This window comes from Vigna umbellata, chromosome 1, assembly GCF_029865625.1.
Source record: "Vigna umbellata cultivar VRB3 chromosome 1, Vumbellata_1.0, whole genome shotgun sequence".
NCBI lineage: Eukaryota > Viridiplantae > Streptophyta > Magnoliopsida > Fabales > Fabaceae > Vigna > Vigna umbellata.
The window spans coordinates 99,939,565-99,961,959 of NC_142165.1; the positions used below are offsets into that span (position 1 = coordinate 99,939,565).

Sequence of the window (22,395 nt, forward strand, 5' to 3'; positions counted from 1 at the left end):
TTTAGAGTTATCTGACTTCTCTCTAAGAGTTCTCATCTCTTGTTCATATGTTTGAAGATTGGGAACTATTCGAGTGATCATTGCAGAGAAATTTTCAAGTCTAACTTATTAGTTTCTCAGATAGAGTAAGTTGATTTTCTACTCCTTTCTTTGATTAGTTTTGTTTTCCTTTCATGCTAGTTCTTTTTGTTTTGCTTGTGAAGTTTGAGTCTTCTATAAGATTTTTTGATGATCAATGATTCTAACGGTATACTCTGATCATATTTTTGTGGTTCGTAAGAGTAGGTAAGAATTGTTAGAGCAGTTTAGTATTCTGTAAGGTAAGTAAAGCTAATATTTGTTTTAAATTGTGTTAAGAAGTTTGAAAATATGTTTGTTATATGAGAATGATGTTTGATTAAATATGTTATCATTTAAGATAATTATTTTAGTAAGAATTATGTTTGATGAATGAATATGGATCACTAATGAATGTGATTGTGAGAGCTCAATCTTTGAAATTATCTTGACACTTTAATGGTCATATGTTCTCAAGTAGGAAGGGGTGAGACATATAATGAGAGTAGTAGGAGGTCTTAGTCTAGGGACTTTACCTTGGCCTAAGACGTTGTTTACCGGATTAATCTTGTGTGTAGCTTGGCGTGGGTTAACTGTTCCACTACAATTGCACAACTCGTCATAGCTTGATAATAACATATATGTATACGGATGTTTGAGTCTAGTTATAATATGTTTAGGTGTTGTGTTTAAGTTTGAAAGTGAAATATAATAATGATAGTTTGTGAATTCCATGTTTTATTCTTTTGACAATAGGTTATCCTTTTATCTTTGCCTGTTTGTGTAAATTTGTTTTTTCTTTTATAATGATTATCTTAAATGGTCTGAGTTTAGAGAGATATTCTTCGGATTAATCCAATACGAAGTGAAGGTAAAACATAGATATAATTAAGTTTTCTTAAAAAATCTCTAAATTTTTTTATTAGTTATATTTTTGTAATATTTTATTTAATAATTTTACACTTAAAATGAAATATTATATATTAAATATGAAATTGTTATGTACAATGTCTGTAATTTTTAATCTTTTTGAATTAACAGCAATTGCTATCATTTTATTATTGCATATACATCAATATATTTATATTATTAATATATCTTTTACATGTTTGTGCAATATCTAATTAAATAGAATATTTTTAAGTTCTCTTATGGTACTTAGAACTAAATCTTTTTACCTGGTTTATTATAACTGTTAAAGATTATTAAGAGACCTAATCTTGCCCTAATTATTTTCTACAAGCCAATTATGGCTAACAGCTGTGTTCGAGATGTAATAGAACACTTAATTTAATCTGTTCTGATACTGTTTTCTCCATTTGATTTGTGATTTAAAAAAAAGTTATGAATAACCGGTGGCTTTCAAACTCTACGTGGTTTTCCTACTCAATGCAGATATTCACTTCACTAAATAAATAATATATAAAAGATTAAAATCTTATTTTGATTCTTTAATTTTTTTTATAAAAGATTAAAGATTTTAATGATTTTTATAAAATTAAAGAATCAAAATAAGATTTTAGTCTATATAAAAATATTCTTTTACTTACTTTTTGTGTAGATTGTTTCAAATTAAAGAAATCGAAATAGGCAAAACTTATATTAAAGTAATATTTTTATATACACTACATCTAATATTATATACCGTAACATTTTCTAATAAAACAAAATAGTAAAAGTGGAACAGATTTGGCGTTTGATGGAAGATGCAGCTGAATATTGGAAGTGTCATGTTTTTGGTAACTTCAATTTTCGGATTAATCTAACCGTGACACTGTTTTTGCATTCTATTTATATATTTTTACACGATTATTTTTATCATATTTGTACGAGTATATAGTATGAAAATGTTAATATATTATTTAATATTTTAAAAATGTATGTATTTATTCTGAGTTGATTCAAATTCTAAAACTAAAAAATTGGATTAGTTTATTTCATTTCGTGAACGTTGAAATTTATATATTATTTTTTAAAATACTCAACCATCTTATGAATACTCAATGAATAATTTTAATTCAATATGTTGTTCAAATTAAATATTTCTTAAATATATATTAAAAAATGTTTCCATTGTTTTTTCTTCTGACAGTTCAAATCCAATACTTTATGTCCATCTCTCATAAAACTTTTGAAACACCTTTTTCTCTTTCTTTTATGTTGAAGCAAATTACAAGATATTTACTCTACATCTACCATTTAAGTGTCTCTCATTTTCTTTTTTTCATTTAATCATTTTCTGTCCTCTAGTTTGCTTCTGATCATCATCCATCTTAATTTTCAAAGCCGGGTTAAATTTTCTGTCTTGAGTTATTATTTTGTGTAAAGATTATTTAGTTATCAAATCCTGTCTACTTTCGGTAAGGTCTCGAAAATTTAACCAAATTCCACCTGTCAAATCAGGTCTTTAATGCCTAAAAACCCTGTTCAGATTTTTATTAAGAAACGCACTCCAAACCCTCACATTCTGACCACTATTTAATGCAACCACGCCACACGTGCAGTGTCATTAAAACGCACTCACACTCACTCTGCATGCAACTGCCAAGTGTCACTTTGGAACATTCGAAAACGTTGGTGGAATCCAAGTGGCAGCAGGTGAATGGACGTTCGTCTTACGTGGGGAGAGAAATTAATTTTCTGAAAAACACTCTTCCCACTCTTCTGCATGCTTCGTCTTCTTCCCCAAACTCTTGATTTCCAAATTCTCTACCTTCTCTCTATAACCTCCATCTTCTCTCTACCATAACTCACTTTCTTCTTCTCCGATCAAAATTCAGAGACCGTAGAAGAGATCCAGACGTCCTAAGCTTTCCATCAAACCAAACAAGTTCAAGTTTTGAATCTGGTAAGTTCGTCCCTTAGTTGTCCATTATTAGGTTTCATGCAAAACCAAACATGGTTACTTGCATTCTTCTTGTCTGAATCAAACTTTGGTTCTGTAAATGGTTTTAGTTCGCAAGAGTTGAGTGATTTGAGGATAGAAGTGGTAGTTGGGCGAATCCAGAATTTTCACGTTAGGACGTTCGTTCACGAATCCAGGTAAGGGAAGCTTAGTAATTTAATTGATACTTGTATGTAAAGTGAAAGCATGATGTGATGATGTGAACTGGATATATGAGTAATATGTTTTGTAATGATGCATGAACGAACACTGTTTTTGATTGAATATGGGTGATATTGTTTGAACTGTATGTTGATGATGAAATGTATGAATTGGAAAAATGGATAAGTTATGTAGAGTATGAGATGATAATATGAATTCTATAAAGTATGTGATTTATGATGGAGATAAAATTATAAGATATGAATCATATGAAAAATGTGGAGTTAATGTAGATGAAAAATCTGGAAAATATGATATTTCTTATCTTGATAATGCACGCTCGTCATTGAACGGTCTTATACCGTTCGGTTTCCCTGAAAATAACTTAGAATGTGGAATTCTTTCATTTGGAAGGAACTCTGCTTGAGAACGAGCGTCCTCTTGTGAAAGGCTAGGTTTGAGCGTTCGGCACAGCCTAGTGGTACCCAACAATCGTAATTAATTGAAGTTATAATAGTAACGCTCGGTTTTATATCCAGCGTTCATTATAGGTAGCACTTAGTCTTATACTAAGCGTTCGTCCAAATGAGCTATCGGTCTTATACCGAGCGTTCGCTCAAATTAGTGCTCGGTCATCTACCTAGCGTTCGTCCTAAGTAGTATTCGGTTTTATACTGAACGCTCGTCCTTATCCTTGATTCCTGCACGGACGTAAATAGCGTTCGTCCAAATTATTAGTTGACGTTCGGTCATTCACTGGCAGTCGATTTCTTTTGAATGATTATTCTCAGTAAAGTTAAATACTTGTCTTTTGTATTCTTATACATTTGGATTCAGCCTAGAGCCTGTATACTTAGTTTTTTTTTTATGAATATTGATTTCATAACTGTAGAGTCCGTTCCCCTCAACTGATTGAATAGCCACAACGTTCGTTAAATACCTAGTGTCGATTTCTTCAAATCTTGGAACGAGTTGTCGTAAATCCAGTCTTTAGCGTTCGTCCTCGTTCTTCAGAGGATTGAACGTTCGTTATTTTACCCCCTTAAAACTAAAGATGAAAATGAAATTAAAGTGTAAAATTCTGAAGTGTGAACCATGTTTGGAGAAATTTTATGATGATGGATTTTGAACGAGCGTTCCAAGGAGGAACGTCTCTATGATTTGAATGTGGGAAGTGGTGTAGTATGACCATGGTAAAGCTGCTGATGGCTGTTCATCCTGATATTCCGTGAGTGCTCGTCCTCATGTAGAGGGGAGTAGGTCATGTGTGGGAATGGCAGGAGGTCCTAGTCCTAATGAGTACTTTGGACTGATAGGGCTAACCTCGGGTGGCAGCTGTTGAGTGTTTCCAGTTATCACATCACCCGAGTGCACGAACGCCTGTAGATACATGGATTCATACAGTCCGGACGGTCGATCTTGTAAGAGTTTGGATGATTAATTTTATGCTGATATATATTGTTGTGTGTCTTGTATGTTGATTTGCATATGTTAAACTGTATGTTGGCTGTATGAATTAAATCACCTAAGCTTACCCTTGCGTTTCCTTGTGTTGTCTACTGTTTATGTACGTCCGTCTTGTCCATGCAATGATCATCCGTGTGGATGTGAGCAGACGGAGAGGCGTTGCTTGAAGAAACTCTGGAAGAAGAAAATTTGGAGGACGCCAATCTGGTCGAAGTAGAGGTTAAAGTCGAGCCCTAGAGCGCTCCTTAAGTTGTAGCCTTTAGTATTTCTGTTTAGCTTTTTGGACGTTCGGTTAATGTGTGTAAAACCGTTCGTCTTTAAACGTTGAAATACTACTGTATGGTATTTATCTCTGTACTTATTCACGTTCGGTTTTGGAAGTTTAAAATTTTTTAGTGTAAGACTGCATGGATTAACTGTTAATTGTAATTAATTCTAAATTATGGTTATTACTGTATTTTGGGATGTTACACTTTCTAAATCGGAAAATTATTTAAAAAGGATTTATTCGACGTTTAAGCAAATTAGTATTTGTGCTATTAGTTAAGATTAGGATGAAAATTAGAAAACATGAGTACTTATCATTAGTTAATATTTTTTATTTTGTTTCGCCCTGCATAACTCAAACTAAACTTTAAAGTTCATATTATCTTAGCAATGCAGTGATGATTACATTACATGGATCTGCCCTTCGCTTTGTCTTGTTGATTGGAGGGTAAAAAATTTGTCTTACTTCAATAAGCTTTCAAACATAGCTTTAGCCATGAAAAGTAGGAATGTCATGATCGAGTATATGGGTTAAATGGAGTCATTATTAATCATCTTTTTTGAGAGAAAATAAATTAATAAAGGTTAACTATTTTATATCACAACATCAAAATTCGAAATTATAATTTACATTGCAAATGGATAGTGTGATTTATTTTACAAATATTATTTAGTTACCTTATGTAAAATATGTGAAATGTATACATTCGGGTTAATATATATCATGAAACCATTATGAAATATACAACGAAGGTGATGGTTATAAACAATTAAGATGCTACTATTCAAATTCATGTGTCCATTCAAGAAGTTGAGACCGTAGAGATTTCTAAACATTTTATTCCTTAGTCAATTAGATTAGCAAAAACAATTGGAAAAAAGGTAATTGTTTTCCTTTGTTTTGATTATGCAGTCTTTTTATATTGAATGTTATTTAATTCTTTAAATATGTATATATAGCAAATTAGAGTACAAGAAAATGAATATGTGAATGAATCGCCACCACAAGACAACTCTAAAATGACTTGATGCAATGGTAGTGATTATCACCTTCCAACCTATAAAATTAGAAATGTCTCTCATAGTCACAAATAGGACCTCCAACATCCCTTTTTTTACATGTGAAAGAGATGTTTTTTAAGTTCTCTCAAATACCGATATGTTATGTATATCAATACAACTTTTGCTGTCAGGTATTTACATTATAGATACATTGAGAGAAAGAATAACCACATATATGGATTTATTGAACCAATTGTCATTTAAGATGTTAGGAATAAAGAAGATCAGGTGCAGAAGTACATTTGATAAGGGGAAAAAAGATGTACATAACACCTTATTTTTAACAATAAGCATGTCTTTTATAAATTAAATTATATTTGTGTAAAACTTAATTGTATCTAATGTTATTTGAATCTGTAGGGTTTACGGTTGCTAGTAATTTTTAGAGGTCTCTTGTGTTTGTGTTATATAATTTAATTTTACTAAGTTCAATACTAGGCACTATTTTAATGTACATTAACTTTTATAAAGCGATTGTGACTCATTCAAATTTGTAGGAATAACAAATCGCTTGTGAAAAGAAGTTGTAGTTCAAATTATTGAAATATAATTATCAAATTTATGATATTATATGAATTTAACTTGTAGTATTCATGTAAAACAAAAAGCTATGAGTGTGAATATTATACTCTGAGACACACATAGAATCATATTCGCAAGCATTGTTGACTCATGAGATATGGTAATATGTATAATTTATAACTCACATATTGTAATTTCCAACAATCTTAAGTATTTATCACTAAAAGATTATTGACTCAAATTATTCATTACGTAGACATGTCTCTAATGGAGCAATGAATTTTAAAGAAAGTTCGTGAGCAAGGAAGTCGTTTCTTTTGAGTGTTATGAGATGATGTTAGGTATTTGATGATTTTTCATGTGAATCTTATATGTATATAGTGATTTAGTTAAGATTGTATTATATTTCATACCAGCATTGGATTGTATTTAATGTAAACATCAGATTGAATAAAAACATGACTGTTAAAAATAATTATATGTAAATTTTGTATGTGATAAGAATCATAATCAAATTTGTCATAAAAAAATACTTTTTATATTAGTTAAGATCACACTGGACATAAAAAGTGATACTTTTTATAATTATTGAAGACTTAACCATTGACGAGTATAAAAAGTGTCACTTTCTATACTAATTGCAAACTTAATTAATATAAAACATATTATTTTTTATATCGGTTGTGACTTTAATTGGTATTAAAAGTATTTTTATTATAAAATTTCTTTTTTCTAAGTGGACTTTCTATATTAAGTTTCTTGACTTTTTATAAAAACTTAACTTTCTATACCAATTATTTTCAATACCAATTATAAAATTAGCATAAAAAATCCCTATATTTATATTAGTTTCGAAATTTATATAAAAAATCCTTTTTAATAAATATAAAAAGACTTTCTTGAAAATTTAAGTGGAAGATGAAAAATTTAAACAACACCAACAAAATTAATGTTTTAATACTTTTTATTAAAAGTAAATTATTATTATTATATCTTTATAGTAAATACTTCTCAAACATTGATATTTCAACGAATTAACCATTTATTGAAATATTTGGAGATGATATGCAGTGTCTTTGTAACACTTAGGTATCATGACAGTTAATCACACAATCTTTATGCTTTGTCTTATTCCTTTCTATTGGTTTTTGGTCATTAGGAATAATAATGTGTACATACAAGTAAATTTAAAAAATAAAGAAAATATAATACAGTTGTCTAATAGTTATATGTGCAACCACAGTCATCAATCTCTGGTGTTCTTTATTTTAATGGGTTGTATGCTATGTTTGTTGGAGAGATATAAATGGTTGAACAAACGGTTTTTGATTATCGAGGTAAAATTTAAAACCACATTAATACAATATTCAGTTTAGCAAAAGTTCCTTACAAAGGAGGTTTCTTGTTAATTGTAAACCTAAAATATTCTATTATCTAAATTTTAAATTGAATGATATATATAATATAATCACTTAAAGCCTAATAATGCATAACATTTAATTTCAATTATTTATATGATATTTTTTTGGTTTTAGAAGTTGAAACAGGACATTGGTAATTTATGTGTTGTATTTGGTGTTGGATGATGATAATTTTTGCCATATCTAACTTTTACCCTACCTATCTCTTCTTCTGTGTCTGTGTTTGCGGTGATTCTGTCCCTTACTTTTCGTGATTCTCTATTTTGTTCTCATCCATCGCACACTCATCATTCATTCATTCATTCATTCGTCCACCTTCTCTCTCTGTCTCTCTGTCACTCCCAAACCTCTAACTCCAAAAATCTAGCCTCGAAATCGGGCATCCAAAATCTCCAATTTTCACTTTACGTAATCACCCTGTGTAGGACTATGCCCTATGAACCTTTTTGTCCAACCAAAACAAGTAATAAAATAAATCATAAAACTAAACCAATAACCGAATTAACCATTTCATAATCACACATGTATTTTTCTTTTTCAGTATATTTTGTTATTTACATGAGTATCTACGTGGTCGTGTAGTTTTCCGTTTGTTATATATAATTGTAAGAAATATTTTTGGCTTTGGTAAATTAGATTCATATTTATATAATTGAGTTCACTGTGGAGGAGGCAGTGTAAGCTGAAGATTAAGATGGAGTTTAAGTTGGGTTGGGTGGAGATTGGAGCGTTGTAGTTGTACCTGCGATGCGGTTGTGTTGTGAGTAACAAAGCAACATTAACTAAACCAACATGTGGCGTCGTTTGTTCTCTTGAATCGAGGAAAAAAAGCAGTGAGAAATTCTTTCTCAGCATAGTGCCTGCCTGCCATTCATGGAGGGATCCATCTTGATGCATCAAAATGCTCCCTTTCCATCCATTCTCCAAATCTAGCATTCTTCTTCTTCTTTGGATCAAACGCCATTTTCTCTCCTCACTCTTCACCTCCAAACAATCACTCACTACCACCTCTTCTTCTTCTTCTTCTTCCTTCTCTCTCTTCCCATTTCACCTATCCCTGCACCTTGTTACATCTTTATGCAAACCGTTAAAGTTAAACTTGTTCTCTGACTAGCTGCTTCCCTTCTCTCTCTTTCCTAAGAGGGTTTGCTTCAGTCTCACAGAAACCAGGTTGGTCTTTTCTGCTTCTTTTACTCATACTCTCTCTCAACACCTGTTCTTAAATATACTAATTTTGGTGGGGTTCCTGTTTTGAACTCACTTTGGAGTTTAACTGAATTCTTATGTACTGAAGTATTAATTTTTATTTTCTAGTACTGGCAATGATCTTGTCAGGTACAAGCTCCTTAATGGTTCCTCAAGTGGTTGTGATTCTTCTATTTCTTCTTCTGTTTTTCAAACCCAGATCTCGGTTCTACCCACCCACTGTTGCTGCTTCTCCATACTCTTTAATTTTGTACCGCCTGTAGGCTTGTCAATTTCTTGCCTTAAACGGGTCGTTTACATTCTTTTCTTTATTTTCTCTCCCAGCCCCCTCTTTTATCTTGTTTGATTCCGAAACTTGCTGAGATGAACTTGTTCTAGTATGTTCAGCTGGTGCTTGGGGGAATGACTAGTTTTTTAGTCCACAACATCTTAGGGTGCTTAATTGTAGTTTGTAGTTGAAAAATTACTGAGATTCATACTAGTGCACCGAATTCAATAATATCTATGGGATACAAATTTATAAACTTTTGGTAGATCTGGCTAGAATATGCTGCTAACTGTTCTTGGAAGACATACCGAAGTACCTTCTTTCAAATACTTATGTTTTGACTATCCTCAATTCCTTTGGCACTTTACCTTATTCAAACAGCAGTGTTTCTCTCTTGATCTTCTCTCTCTCTCTCTGCTTATATCCCATGCTTTTGCCTTATTCTTCAGATTATCAAGCTTCTGGAATATATTGAGTTAGTCTTCATACTTGGTCTAATATTCTTTCTTACAGAGGATTTGGTAATTTTTCTTTAGTTCTTAATGTTTGATATTTTGGTGTAATCTCCAAGCTGATCCTGATTACACCTTCCATTTCTGGTAAACGTGCCTTGTTTTACATTGTTGTTATGTAGTTGAATGATTACTTTAAAGCTAGCTGATTTTACGGTTACATGACAAATCAACTTGAAAGAACACTCTTGGGCTTTGAGCTTTTAATTGAGAGTGATAATTTGGTTGCAGGCGTTCTTGATAGATTGCCACCATGATAAAGCAAATTCTTAGCAAATTGCCAAAGAAGGTGCCAAAATCTGACTCATCAGATTCTTCAAGGAGTGATTCAAGCAATTCTACAAGTTTTGGGAATGTTTTTCAGTGTACAAATGTTGGAAGCACCATTTCAAGCAAATTAAATGTCGTGAAGAGGGTATCTTCGGTTGTTTTCCCTGCAAGCATGAGTGCTGGAGTGGAAGCAGTTGACCCGTGTCTGTCCTTCAAAGATGTCTCAAACACACAGAAGCAAAGCCTGTTCATTAGTAAGTTAAACCTTTGCTGCAAAATTTATGACATGAGTGATCCTGATAAGAACAGTACAGAGCAAGATCTCAAACGACAAACGCTGTTGGAGCTTGTTGATTTTGTTTCTTCTGGATCTGTCAAGTTCACAGAACCAGCAATCGCTGCTTTGTGTAAAATGTGTGCAACTAATTTGTTCAGGGTTTTCCCACCTAAGTTTCGAACAAGTACTGCTGGTGGAGAAACAGAAGACGAGGAACCTATGTTTGATCCTGCCTGGTCTCACTTGCAAGTTGTTTATGATCTACTCCTCCAATTCATCAACTATAACTCTCTTGATGTGAAGGTGGCAAAAGCGCACATACATCATGCTTTCATTTTAAGATTACTAGACCTTTTCGATTCTGAGGACCCCAGAGAAAGAGACTGCTTGAAAACAATTCTGCATAGAATCTATGGGAAATTCATGGTTCACAGGCCTTTCATACGGAAATCTGTTAGCAACATCATCTACAGGTTTGTTTTTGAGACGGAGCGGCATAACGGAATCGCAGAGATGCTTGAGATTTTTGGGAGTGTGATCAGTGGATTTGCCTTGCCATTGAAGGAAGAGCATAAGATATTTTTGTGGAGGGCTTTAATTCCTCTGCACAAACCTAAATCTGTTGGCATTTATCACCAGCAGTTAACATATTGCGTTGTACAGTTCATAGAGAAGGATCAAAGACTGGCTAGCTCGGTTATAAAGGGACTATTGAAGTACTGGCCAGTAACAAATAGCCAAAAGGAGCTCATGTTCATCAGTGAGTTGGAAGAGATTTTGGAAATGACTAGCATGGCCGAGTTTCAAAAGATCATGATCCCTCTCTTTCGACGAATGGCTCACTGCCTTAACAGTTCTCACTATCAGGTAGTTTTTTCTGCACTGCTTCTGTTGTAAACAGATGAAATGGTCGTTTTATAATATAAACGATGGAGTCATTTTTTACCAGAGTGAGTTGAATCATGTTATGCAACATGGTTGTGTTGTGTTGTGTTGGTATGATTGTGAGCTTATTTATTGATACCTTAATAATTCAGGTGGCTGAACGAGCACATTTGCTATGGAACAATGAGCACATTCTGAATCTGATAACGCAAAACCGACAGGTGATTCTGCCTCTGGTGTTCTCAGCACTCGTACATAATGCTCAAAGTCACTGGAACCAAGCAGTGCTGAACCTGACTCAGAACATAAGGAAGATGCTGTCTCAGATGGACGAGGAGCTGGTACTAGCATGCCAACGCAGGATTGAGGAAGAAGATTCAGGTGCAAATGCTGCAGCCGAGAGGAGGAGAGTAACATGGGAACGCCTAGAAGCTGCTGCTGCTGCTGCTGGCAGTGTTCAATCTTCTTCTGTAGGCAGTGGTGATGTTTTAGTGCCAGTAAAATCTGCTACATGCTCAGTGGCATGCTAAGCTAATTAATTGGTTTGAGTTATGATATGATATTATGATGATGATGATGATGATTATGTAAGCCTAATTAAGGTTCTAATTAAATTACATAATAGTGGTGTGGTTCTTGAGTTTTTACTTATGTATGTATACAAATACATAGTTAGTAGCCTAAAAAAGTTGTGGTGACTGAGGGAGGGGTGTTGCATAATGCATAATGCTTAATGGTTAGAAAAAAGAAAGCAGACAGTGATATTTTATTGGTGTTATTATTATTGTATTGTTGTTAGGAGGAGCAGAAAAGAGCAGAGAAAGCATGGCAGAGAGAGCAGGTGTGGGGGTGTGTGTGTCGGTGGGTTATTCGTGCGTGCAATTATTTGCAGTGTCAGCACCGTAACCCTGACTCTTTATTCAGTTTTCTTACCTTCTGGGACCTACCTAAGTCCCTTCTCTGCAACACTCTATTCTAACCCTCTCTACCTATTATGCAAAGTTAGAACCAAATGAGTTTTTCTTACATCTATTTTTACCTGCTCCTCTCACAAATCAATACTCTATTTTGGCTTACCTGCTCTCCTTCTCTCTTTTTCTCAGTCTCCATAATTTCATATCAAACAAACTCAGTTTTGATAAATGACTCATCCACATCACACACATTACTCAACACACCCAAAAGATTTACCTCTTTGGCAGGGAATGATGTAAACCTCTACTTTAAACGCATACAAAGTCTACACAAGGATTAGTTAACAAAAGTATTTGTTTCATTACTGTAATGAACTATCAACTTTTATAGCTATCAGTTGGAAGAAAATGGTATAAAACTAGTGTTGGTGTTTCATCTTACTTACCTACTGCAAGCAATGAAAGTTCAAAAAGTTCACTTTATATTTAATGCATTCACCCTTTACCCTTTACGCCACTGTTATCGGTCTCCTCTTTGGTTTGGACTAATCAATATTCAACTCTCTTTTTCAATAATTAATGTCATAACTTTTGCATCACAGATATGGAAGTTTTTGACTTGGATTCACAGATTTCCTTTTCTGCCATTACATACACTGTTTGATTTTTCAGGCAGAAAGGCAAGATATATATATATATATATTATTCCCACCTGAAAGAAGATTTTCTTATACAAATTTCATTTAAATTATAATTTTTATGATATTTATTCATTTTTATTACCTTTTACATATCTAAACAAGTGGTTTTTTTCTCCAAGTTTACTCATGAAACAAAAATCCTTGTATTTTCGTGGCCAACAACAGAAGAAATAATTTAATTCTTACAATCAATTACATATATATAGTTATGAATAATATAGAATCATTTTACATCTTACTAATTCTCCTCTCTTAAATATTAAATTCTCATATTTTTATTATTACTTTAAATATACCAGAAAATAGTTGTTATGTGCACAGGGTATTGACTTTTACAACAATCATTTATAATTCATTGATAATGTGATGAAAAATTTTAACATTATCATCAACGACATGTTAATTTTCTTAATTAAATTTTTATTTATAAAAGCTGAGATTTGTAAAAGTATAGAATGATATAAGATTACTCATTTCTTCAAGACCCCAGCCAACAATAATAAGATTAATCTCCGAGAATATAAAACATTGGTTGAAGGAGAAGTTCTGTATCAAATACTTTTCCATTCACATAAATAGAATCAAACACTTGTCATATACTTAAAGAGTCTCAACTTTCAGTTGCTTGTGTATCACACCTTATTGATATAACATTACGCATAATATTATATCTTAACTCCAAGTTAAGACAGTATATGTAAAAAAAGCACAAGTTTATACAGTCGTATTACTATTTTTATATTAAATAAATATATCAAGATAACATGGATTCATAGTTTAGAAAAATATATCAAGGAGTTATAATTTAACACACTTTACACATTGGTTAATTTTACACGAGGAAATCTTATAGTTGAGAGTCAGTCACCAAATATCTAACTGAATAATTTATTAGAAAAATATTTTTTAAATCACATATGTCTTAATCCTTCTGAACCATAAAAAAAAATATTTCTAGTGCCTAAGTTTAACTTGTAGATAAATAAATAATATTTATTTATAAATTTATAAATTTAATTAAAAGTGTAAAAATGTTCATAATTTTTCAAGAAATAAAAGTTATAAAAAAAATTTGGGGAATTGAAAAAAAAAATGAAAATTTAGAGACAAATAGTAATAATAGTTTTATAGAGATGACTCTCGATTATTATATTATTAGAAGGCGAAACTATAATTGGAATTGTATAGTAGTCGAGTTTTATTATATAAAAATCACTATATTTTTAAATATTTTTTTAAATTCTTTTCCGTTATCTCTATAAGATTTTAATATTATTATTCTCTTTGAATATTTAAATCCACCTTGGTACCTCTGTCATAAAGGACAACACAACCAGCCTATCAGAAATGAGAATAAATTAAGTTTAATTTCTACAATTTTTCTTGAGTCATTATTTTAATCTCTAACATGTAGTCTATGTGGAGTTCACCTATGACTTTAAGTATTTCAAAGTGAATTTCTATTCTTTTGAAGTTATGAAGATGTATTCAGATTATTAATCATTTTATTTTATTTTTTATAGTTAGAACTACATGCACGAGTTGTGCTATGAGAGCATATATGGTGTTAAGATTATGCTAAGGATAGCTAGTTATTTAAATAAATTGTATGATTTGTATGACGAAATTATTGAAGTAGATTTGTTAGTTATGTTTTTGTTTTGTTAAATTAGGACATTTTGATATAAATGGAATTGTTGTATTTGAGAGTAGATATACCAATTTGGATTGAATATGCTTTTGTTGATTTTTGTTGAATTGAATTCACTGTCAGTGTTATTGAAAAATAGATAAAAATGTTAGAAATAAACAAAAACAGTTCAGATTCATTGTATCAGAACAAACTATAAAAGGAATTTGAAAACAGAAATACATAGATGTTACTCAGTACCTGTGTGCGTGCTTGTTTTTCTTGTTTTTCTCTCAACTCTCTGATCATCTTCGTTTGTGGTGTGTGTGCCCTAGCAGAGCTTCTCCATTCTTTCTCTGATTTCTCACCCTCTCTAGAAACATCCAAACTCGGCTTCTCTCTCTTGCCACGATAGATTAGGTGCATTAATCTAATCTGATCAGGTGCTTTCTCGGTTTTACCCTTACTCCTTTTAGCTTTCCATTTTTGCCCTTACACTAATATGGTATCAAGAGCATAGGTGCTTGTTGGTTCTGGTGAAGTGGGTGTGTGATTGGTGACTGGAAGTGGAGAAAGGAGGTTCCTTTGTGTGTGGGTAAATCAAGAAACTAGCAAGAAAGTGATGGCAGGTATTGGAGGGATACAGGGGCAACTGCCTGTATTTGATGGGAAACTATTTGATGACTGGCGCATCAAGATGCAAGCCATCTTTGGTTTTCAAGACGTGTCAGAAGTTATAGAAGATGGGTTACCCGATTTGAGTGAAAGAGCAACTGAAGAGGAGAAGAGAAGTTATAAACTGCAGGTGAAGTTGGACAGCAAGGCCAGATTTTTGCTGTACCAATGTGTCAGCCCAAAAATCTTTAACAAGATTTCTAAGGCTTCTACTGCTAAGGAAGTGTGGGACATTCTGGTGAAGATGTATGGTGATGGAGATAAAAACAAGAAGGTGAAATTACAGGCCCTAAGGAGGCAGTTTGAGATTCTGATCATGGATGAGGGTGAAACTGTGGCAGAATACTTTGACAAAGTCCAAGAACTGGTGAATAAAATGAGAGCATGCAAGGATACAATTTCGGATGAGTACATTGTTGACAAGATCCTAAGAACTCTAACCCCCAGATTTGATCATGTGGTAGTGGCTATTGAAGAAGCACGTAATCTGGAGTCTATGGAGATTGAGGAACTGCTGCACTCATTAGAAGCTCATGAGTATCGCATCAATGAGCGCAAGCAGTGCCAAGAACAGGCCCTACAGGCCAGATCTCAATTTAAAGGGAAAAAGGGGTTCAAGAAGTGGAATAAGGGCAGTAAGAAAGGTAAAGATTCACAGGAACAGCAAGGTGAAGATTCCAGTGAATCTGCACCAGTGAAAAACCAGAAATCTGGTGGAGATTGGAAGTTTGACAAGAAGAAGGTGAAATGCTATAATTGCCAAAAACTTGGGCATTATGCAAAAGAGTGCTGGAAAGGGGAAGGTGCTAAAAACAAACCCAAGAAGAGGGCTAATCTGGCCCAGGAGGAGGAGTCTGATTCAGAGGCTGTGATGTTGATGGCCAACACAGGAGAGGAGCAGCCAGAGAGCACAACATGGTATTTGGATTCTGGCTGCTCTACCCACATGACAGGGAGGAAGGACTGGTTTGTGAGAATGCAGGGAGCTGCACAGGGGAAGATCCGGTTTGCAGATGACAGAAGTTTGACTGCAGAGGGATCTGGGAGAGTTGTTCTAAGAGATGCAGAGGGGAAAGAGGTGATAATTGAAGAGGTACTGTATGTACCAGGGCTGAAAACGAATCTGCTAAGCTTGGGACAGCTGTTACAGAAGGGATATGTGATGAAAATGGAGAATAATTGTCTCAGCATTTTCAATCAGCATAAGAAGATGGTGGTGCAGGCTCAGCTGTCACAAAACAGGACCTTTCGGGTGGTCATGAGTGCAGTAAAACACCACTGTTTTACTGCAACAGAAAACAGAGAAGAATGGCTATGGCATCTCAGATTTGGACACCTAAATTTCAGAGACTTATCACTGTTAAGCCAGAAAAATATGGTGAGTGGCTTGCCTACAGTGGAAATTCCTGAAACAGTGTGCAAGGAGTGTGTCCAATGCAAACAGACCAGGGGCAGTTTTCAGAAAATCCTACCCCAGAAGTCAACAGAGAAATTAGGAGTGGTGTATTCAGATGTGTGTGGCCCTATTCAAGTAGAAACACCTGGAGGCAGCAGGTATTTTTTACTCTTTATTGATGACTGGACCAGGAAATGTTGGGTCTATTTGATTAGGAGAAAGGGGGAGGTGCTGCAGACATTTGTGAAATTTAAATCTCTGGTTGAGAGGCAGTGTGAGAAAAAAATTAAGGTGTTGAGGACAGATGGAGGAGGAGAGTATACCTCCACTGAATTTAAAGAGTTGTGTGAAAAGGAAGGGATAGTGCATGAAGTTACCCCTCCTTATACACCACAGCACAATGGTGCAGCAGAGAGGAAAAACAGAACCATATTAAATATGGTTAGGTGCATGTTGAAGAGTAAGAAGTTGCCTAATTTTCTGTGGGGAGAGGCTGTATTGACAGCCACATATGTCCTAAATTTGTCTCCAACAAAGAGACTAAATGGCTTGACACCCGAGGAAGCTTGGACAGGGGTGAAACCAGATGTTAAGCATCTGAAAATTTTTGGCTCTATATGCTACAAGCATATACCTGACCAGTTGAGAAAGAAGCTAGATGACAAGGGAGTGCCACTGATTTTGATTGGATACAATGTCACTGGAGGTTACAAACTGTATAATCCAGAAGGAGGAGCAGTTTGCATCAGTAGAGATGTTGTAGTGGATGAAGCTGGAGTGTGGCAGTGGGAGACAGGTGAGCAGGAAGCATCAACCATTAATCTGGAAGATGTCACTGCTGGAGTGGAAACACTGGAAACAGTGGAGACAGGGGAGAGAAGAGATGACAGCAGGAGAAGGTCATCAAGAGTTTCACAACTGCCAGCACATCTAAGAGACTATGACTTATCCTATGAGGCCACACTCACATCAGAAGGTAACTTTGTTCACTTTGCTTTAATAGCAGAAGCAGAACCAGTTGAATTTGATGATGCAGTGAAGGATGAAAGGTGGTATAAGGCAATGCAGGAAGAGATTGACTCTATAGAGAGAAATCAGACCTGGGAGTTGGTTGATCTGCCCTCTAATAAGAGACCCATAGCATTAAAGTGGGTTTATAAGTCAAAAATAAATCCACAAGGTGTTGTTGTAAGGCACAAGGCAAGGCTGGTTGCTAAGGGTTTTCTACAAAAGGCTGGAGTTGATTATGGTGAAGTTTTTGCTCCTGTGGCCAGGGTAGAGACAATCAGGCTGGTGGTGTCTCTAGCTACTAAGTTTCACTGGTCCCTACACCAGTTGGATGTGAAGTCAGCTTTTCTAAATGGAAGGCTGGAAGAAGAAGTGTATGTTGTACAGCCACTGGGATTTGAGGTTGAAGGGCAGCATGGCAAGGTGTACAGGCTGAGAAAGGCTCTTTATGGGCTTAAACAGGCTCCAAGAGCTTGGAACCAGAGGATTGATGGGTTCATGAGCAGTATTGGCTTTGAGAAGTGTGTGTCAGAACACGGATTGTATGTGAAGATCTGCCAACACAGTGGCAGACAAGAGAAACTAATAGTATGCCTATATGTTGATGACCTATTAGTCACTGGGAGCTGTGAGGAGCTGATTTCAGAGTTCAAACTTCAAATGCTGAGTGAGTTTGAGATGAGTGACTTGGGAAAGCTCAGCTACTTCCTTGGGATAGAATTTACTGAGACTGAAAATGGAACTGTGATGCATCAGTCCAGATATGCTCTAGACCTACTAAAAAGGTTTGAAATGGTTGACTGCAATGCTGCTAACACCCCAGCAGAAGTGGGGTTGAAACTTGAGAAGGAGCCAGATGAGGAAGCTGTAGATCCAACAGCTTACAGGAGTATTGTTGGAAGCTTGAGATATCTCTGTAACACAAGGCCTGACTTGAGTTACAGTGTTGGAGTGGTGAGTAGATATATGGAATGCCCAAGATTGTCACACTTGAATGCTGTCAAACGCATTCTAAGATACTTGCAGGGCACTCACTCTTATGGAATACTGTTGGGAAGAGGAGAGGCTGAGGAAGAAGTGCAAATAACTTCTTACTCAGATGCAGACTGGTGTGGTGATAAGGAGGATAGGAAGAGCACTGCTGGTTACATATTTTTCATGGGAGGAACACCAATTTCATGGAGTTCAAGGAAGGAACCAGTGGTTGCCTTGTCATCTTGTGAGGCAGAGTACATAGCTGCCTGTGAAGCTACTTGCCAAGCAACTTGGCTGGGATTCCTATTGGAAGGATTGAAAATTGAGCTAACTGGAAGAGTGAGGCTGCTTGTTGATAACAAGTCAGCCATAGATCTTGCTAAGCACCCTGCATCTCACGGCAGGAGCAAGCATATCGAGACCAGATTTCACTACATCAGAGAACAAGTCAGTAGTGGTAGACTGGATGTAGTACACTGCAGATCCGAAGACCAACTAGCAGATATACTCACCAAAGCACTCAAAAGTGAGCGTTTTCAGTCACTCAGAAGGCAGATTGGGATGGTGCGAGCTGAGATCAGTGAAAATCGCACCAGGAGGAGGACGAAAACCTAGGGTTTCCGCCGGAGAGGAGGAGATCTACCTAGGAAGAGCTTTCTCCGAGTTTAATCGGTGGAAAGTGCTCAGAATCACAGGAGAAGAATTTTCACCGATTGAATCGGTGAAACAAGTGTTTTTCTTCAATAAAATCTAGTTTTTGTTCGATTAAACGTTTTTGTTTAGGAGGAGTGTTAGAAATAAACAAAAACAGTTCAGATTCATTGTATCAGAACAAACTATAAAAGGAATTTGAAAACAGAAATACATAGATGTTACTCAGTACCTGTGTGCGTGCTTGTTTTTCTTGTTTTTCTCTCAACTCTCTGATCATCTTCGTTTGTGGTGTGTGTGCCCTAGCAGAGCTTCTCCATTCTTTCTCTGATTTCTCACCCTCTCTAGAAACATCCAAACTCGGCTTCTCTCTCTTGCCACGATAGATTAGGTGCATTAATCTAATCTGATCAGGTGCTTTCTCGGTTTTACCCTTACTCCTTTTAGCTTTCCATTTTTGCCCTTACACTAATAAAAAATACCTATTAGAGTCAATTGAGAAAACTGGTATATTTTGCAGGTTTCTAGTTTTAAATAAACTCATTGAGTGAGTTAAATCATTCCTGAACAAGTTAAATCTTTATTGAGCAAAAATGAAATCTAATGAGGTCTAGTGAAGTTTTATAGGATTTTTCTCCAAACGTAATTAGTATGCATCTTTACATATATGTCTATTTTATCGCTTTGAGACCGTGCCTGGATTATTATGCTTTTCGTGCGGGTCGAAATTTTCCCGACAAGGAATTTCGCTACCTTAGGATCGTCAGTCCCCATAGATGGTCTTACGACTTTGAGGAGACCCGTGTTTTGGGTATACAGTCGCTCGAGCCTGGTCTCTACGACCCCTTTGTGAGGAGGCACCCATTCTCCCGAAGTTACGGGGCTATTTTGTCGAGTTCTTAGAGAGAGTTGTCTCGTGCCCCCAGGTATTCTCTACCTACCCTCCTGTGTCGGTTTCGAATATAGACATAATAGTTCCAAAGGCTTGGTTGCTAGGCGAACTGATCTGCCACTAGACAATTTTTTTTTCTTTTTTAAAAATCTAGTAGCTAATGGTGATTTGGACTTATCAAGCAAAGGTTGGAATCGTCAAACAAAAATGTGAGACTTTTACTCTGATGGATTATTGACGAATTAGTTCCGGTTGGACAAATATATGCTAAAAAGCTAGAGAGCTCTCAATGAATTTGTCGTTAGACAATCCAAAAACACGTTAAGCAAAAGTATCTCGAGGAGGTAGCTGTTGGATGAGTTAGAGAGCTTGCTAAAAAGAGTGACAGTTTTTTAGAAAGGAAATTGAGTTTCTTTTAAAGTGGACAAGTAGGATAGATCAAGATATTGAATGTTTGTGCATGTGGTAAGTATAAAGTATTTCTATGAAGAAAATGCTCTATTGTATGGTTTATAATGTGTATTGAATAAGATTCCTTAATGAGATTATCCAAATTTTAATATATTTTTGAACTCATATAGATGAAGATATTCAAGTGATGAGTTGACAAAGATTTCTATGGTAAAATTTGGTGTGAAAAAAACCAGTCTAACATATGTAGTGAATTAACTTTATCACGTAGTAATAAAGACATAGGTCCTCGTATTATAGATAAAGTAGAGCTTAAATTAAAATTGCCAAAAATATATTGAATGTGATATTATAGATGCATAATATTTGAGTTTCATTGCAGGAGGATTCTTGCAAAAGTAATAATTTAATGTCAATCAAGTTATATGTATAATAGATGAATTGATTAAAACTAATTAAGATTGAGATGGCCGTGTTATTTTATTACAAATTTTGTGATATCTTAAATATTTTAAATATACTAGTTTATCCTGATTATTATTTCTGTATACTACGATCATATACGTTACACGGAAGAAAGGATTTTATTTTAGTGTAACTAATTTTATATATGTGTATAGCTGTAAAATTTATTTTCCTCCAAATAATTATGTTTATGTTATATTTTAAAAAACTTTACATGAATGTAAGCTAATCTTGTACATATTAATATTATTTGCATATGTGGTGTTTAGGTGCATGTTTACTGATCATGTAACTGATAAATCCGTTACAAAAAATGTATACATTTTACTTTAACAAAAATACATTTAATCTTTATTATTATTACTTATTGTTATTCATGTTATTATTATGATATAGTCTAATTTATGTTCATAATATTTCAATGAGCACTTCAAAGTCAAAGTTATATCTAAGTATGTTTAAGTTAGATTGGATTTAAATCAAATATAACTAATTTAATATAATCTAAATTTAATATTTCAAAAATTATATTAAATCATTTAATTTGTCGGATTAATTAGATATTGATTGTTTGAGTTACAAGTTAATTCTTATAGATTATTTAAATTACAAATTCATATTAAATCAATTTTTTTAAGATTTTTTTATTTTGAATAAATAAGATAAATATAATAAATCTTTAATTTAAAAGAAATAACATATATGATTTTGATAATTATTATTATCATAATAAATTATGATTTTATTATATGACTTATTATTAAATTTTAAAAAAAATATCACATAAAAAATAAAACTTAAAATATATTTATGAATTTATAAACATTAAAATACGAATTTAAATGAGACCAGTCACGCATAAAATTTTAATCTATTATCAGATAATACTTTTTTATTTTAATTAATTTTTTTTATTCACTAGATGATATTTTAAAATTTTCCTTGAATCTGTGGGAGTGAATGGGTTTTGTGCTACATTCACAGAAGGAACAGAAATTAATTGAATGGCAGTTGGCAGAGAAGAAACTTAGTTGATAAGTAAAAGTAAAAACAAAATAACAAATAACTTCCTTCCTTACCGTCCTAACCAACTGTCCAAACCCCTTTTGCTACCAATAAATTGCTGATTTAGGGTTTCACATTTTATGTAGTTTACATTTCAAATTCTGCATCACTTCATCACCTTCAACATTTAACTTCAACAATACACAGAAAGGGGAAAAATGTATGGACCTCCACAGTACCAAGAAACAAGTTATGTGGAACACGTTCGCAGACGCCACCAAGAAAAGGGATGCCTTTACGCTTGGTTTGTATACTTATTTCTTAAATTTGTTTTTATCATTGTTGTTGTCACTCTACCACACAGATCATTCAATTTTCATCATGTTGCTCTCATTCTTCTCGACACTTCATC

General features: G+C 34.1%; 1 protein-coding gene across 1 annotated transcript; it reads left to right on the forward strand.

Moving 5' to 3' along the window:
• The first annotated feature begins 8,377 nt into the window (after window positions 1–8,377).
• LOC124840971 (serine/threonine protein phosphatase 2A 57 kDa regulatory subunit B' kappa isoform-like) lies at window positions 8,378–11,907 on the forward strand. Its single transcript, XM_047317132.2, has 3 exons — window positions 8,378–9,012; window positions 10,060–11,242; window positions 11,413–11,907. Exons 2-3 carry the CDS (start codon window positions 10,082–10,084, stop codon window positions 11,788–11,790), a joined length of 1,539 nt encoding a protein of 512 aa, XP_047173088.1. The 5' UTR covers window positions 8,378–9,012; window positions 10,060–10,081; the 3' UTR covers window positions 11,791–11,907.
• Window positions 11,908–22,395: the final 10,488 nt, after the last annotated feature.

Coding starts and splice junctions, on each gene's coding strand:
- LOC124840971 (XM_047317132.2), top strand. CDS start 10,082: ATGATAAAGCAAATTCTTAGCAAATTGCCAAAGAAGGTGCCAAAATCT. Junction 11,243..11,412: donor TTAACAGTTCTCACTATCAG/GTAGTTTTTTCT, acceptor TTAATAATTCAG/GTGGCTGAACGAGCACATTT.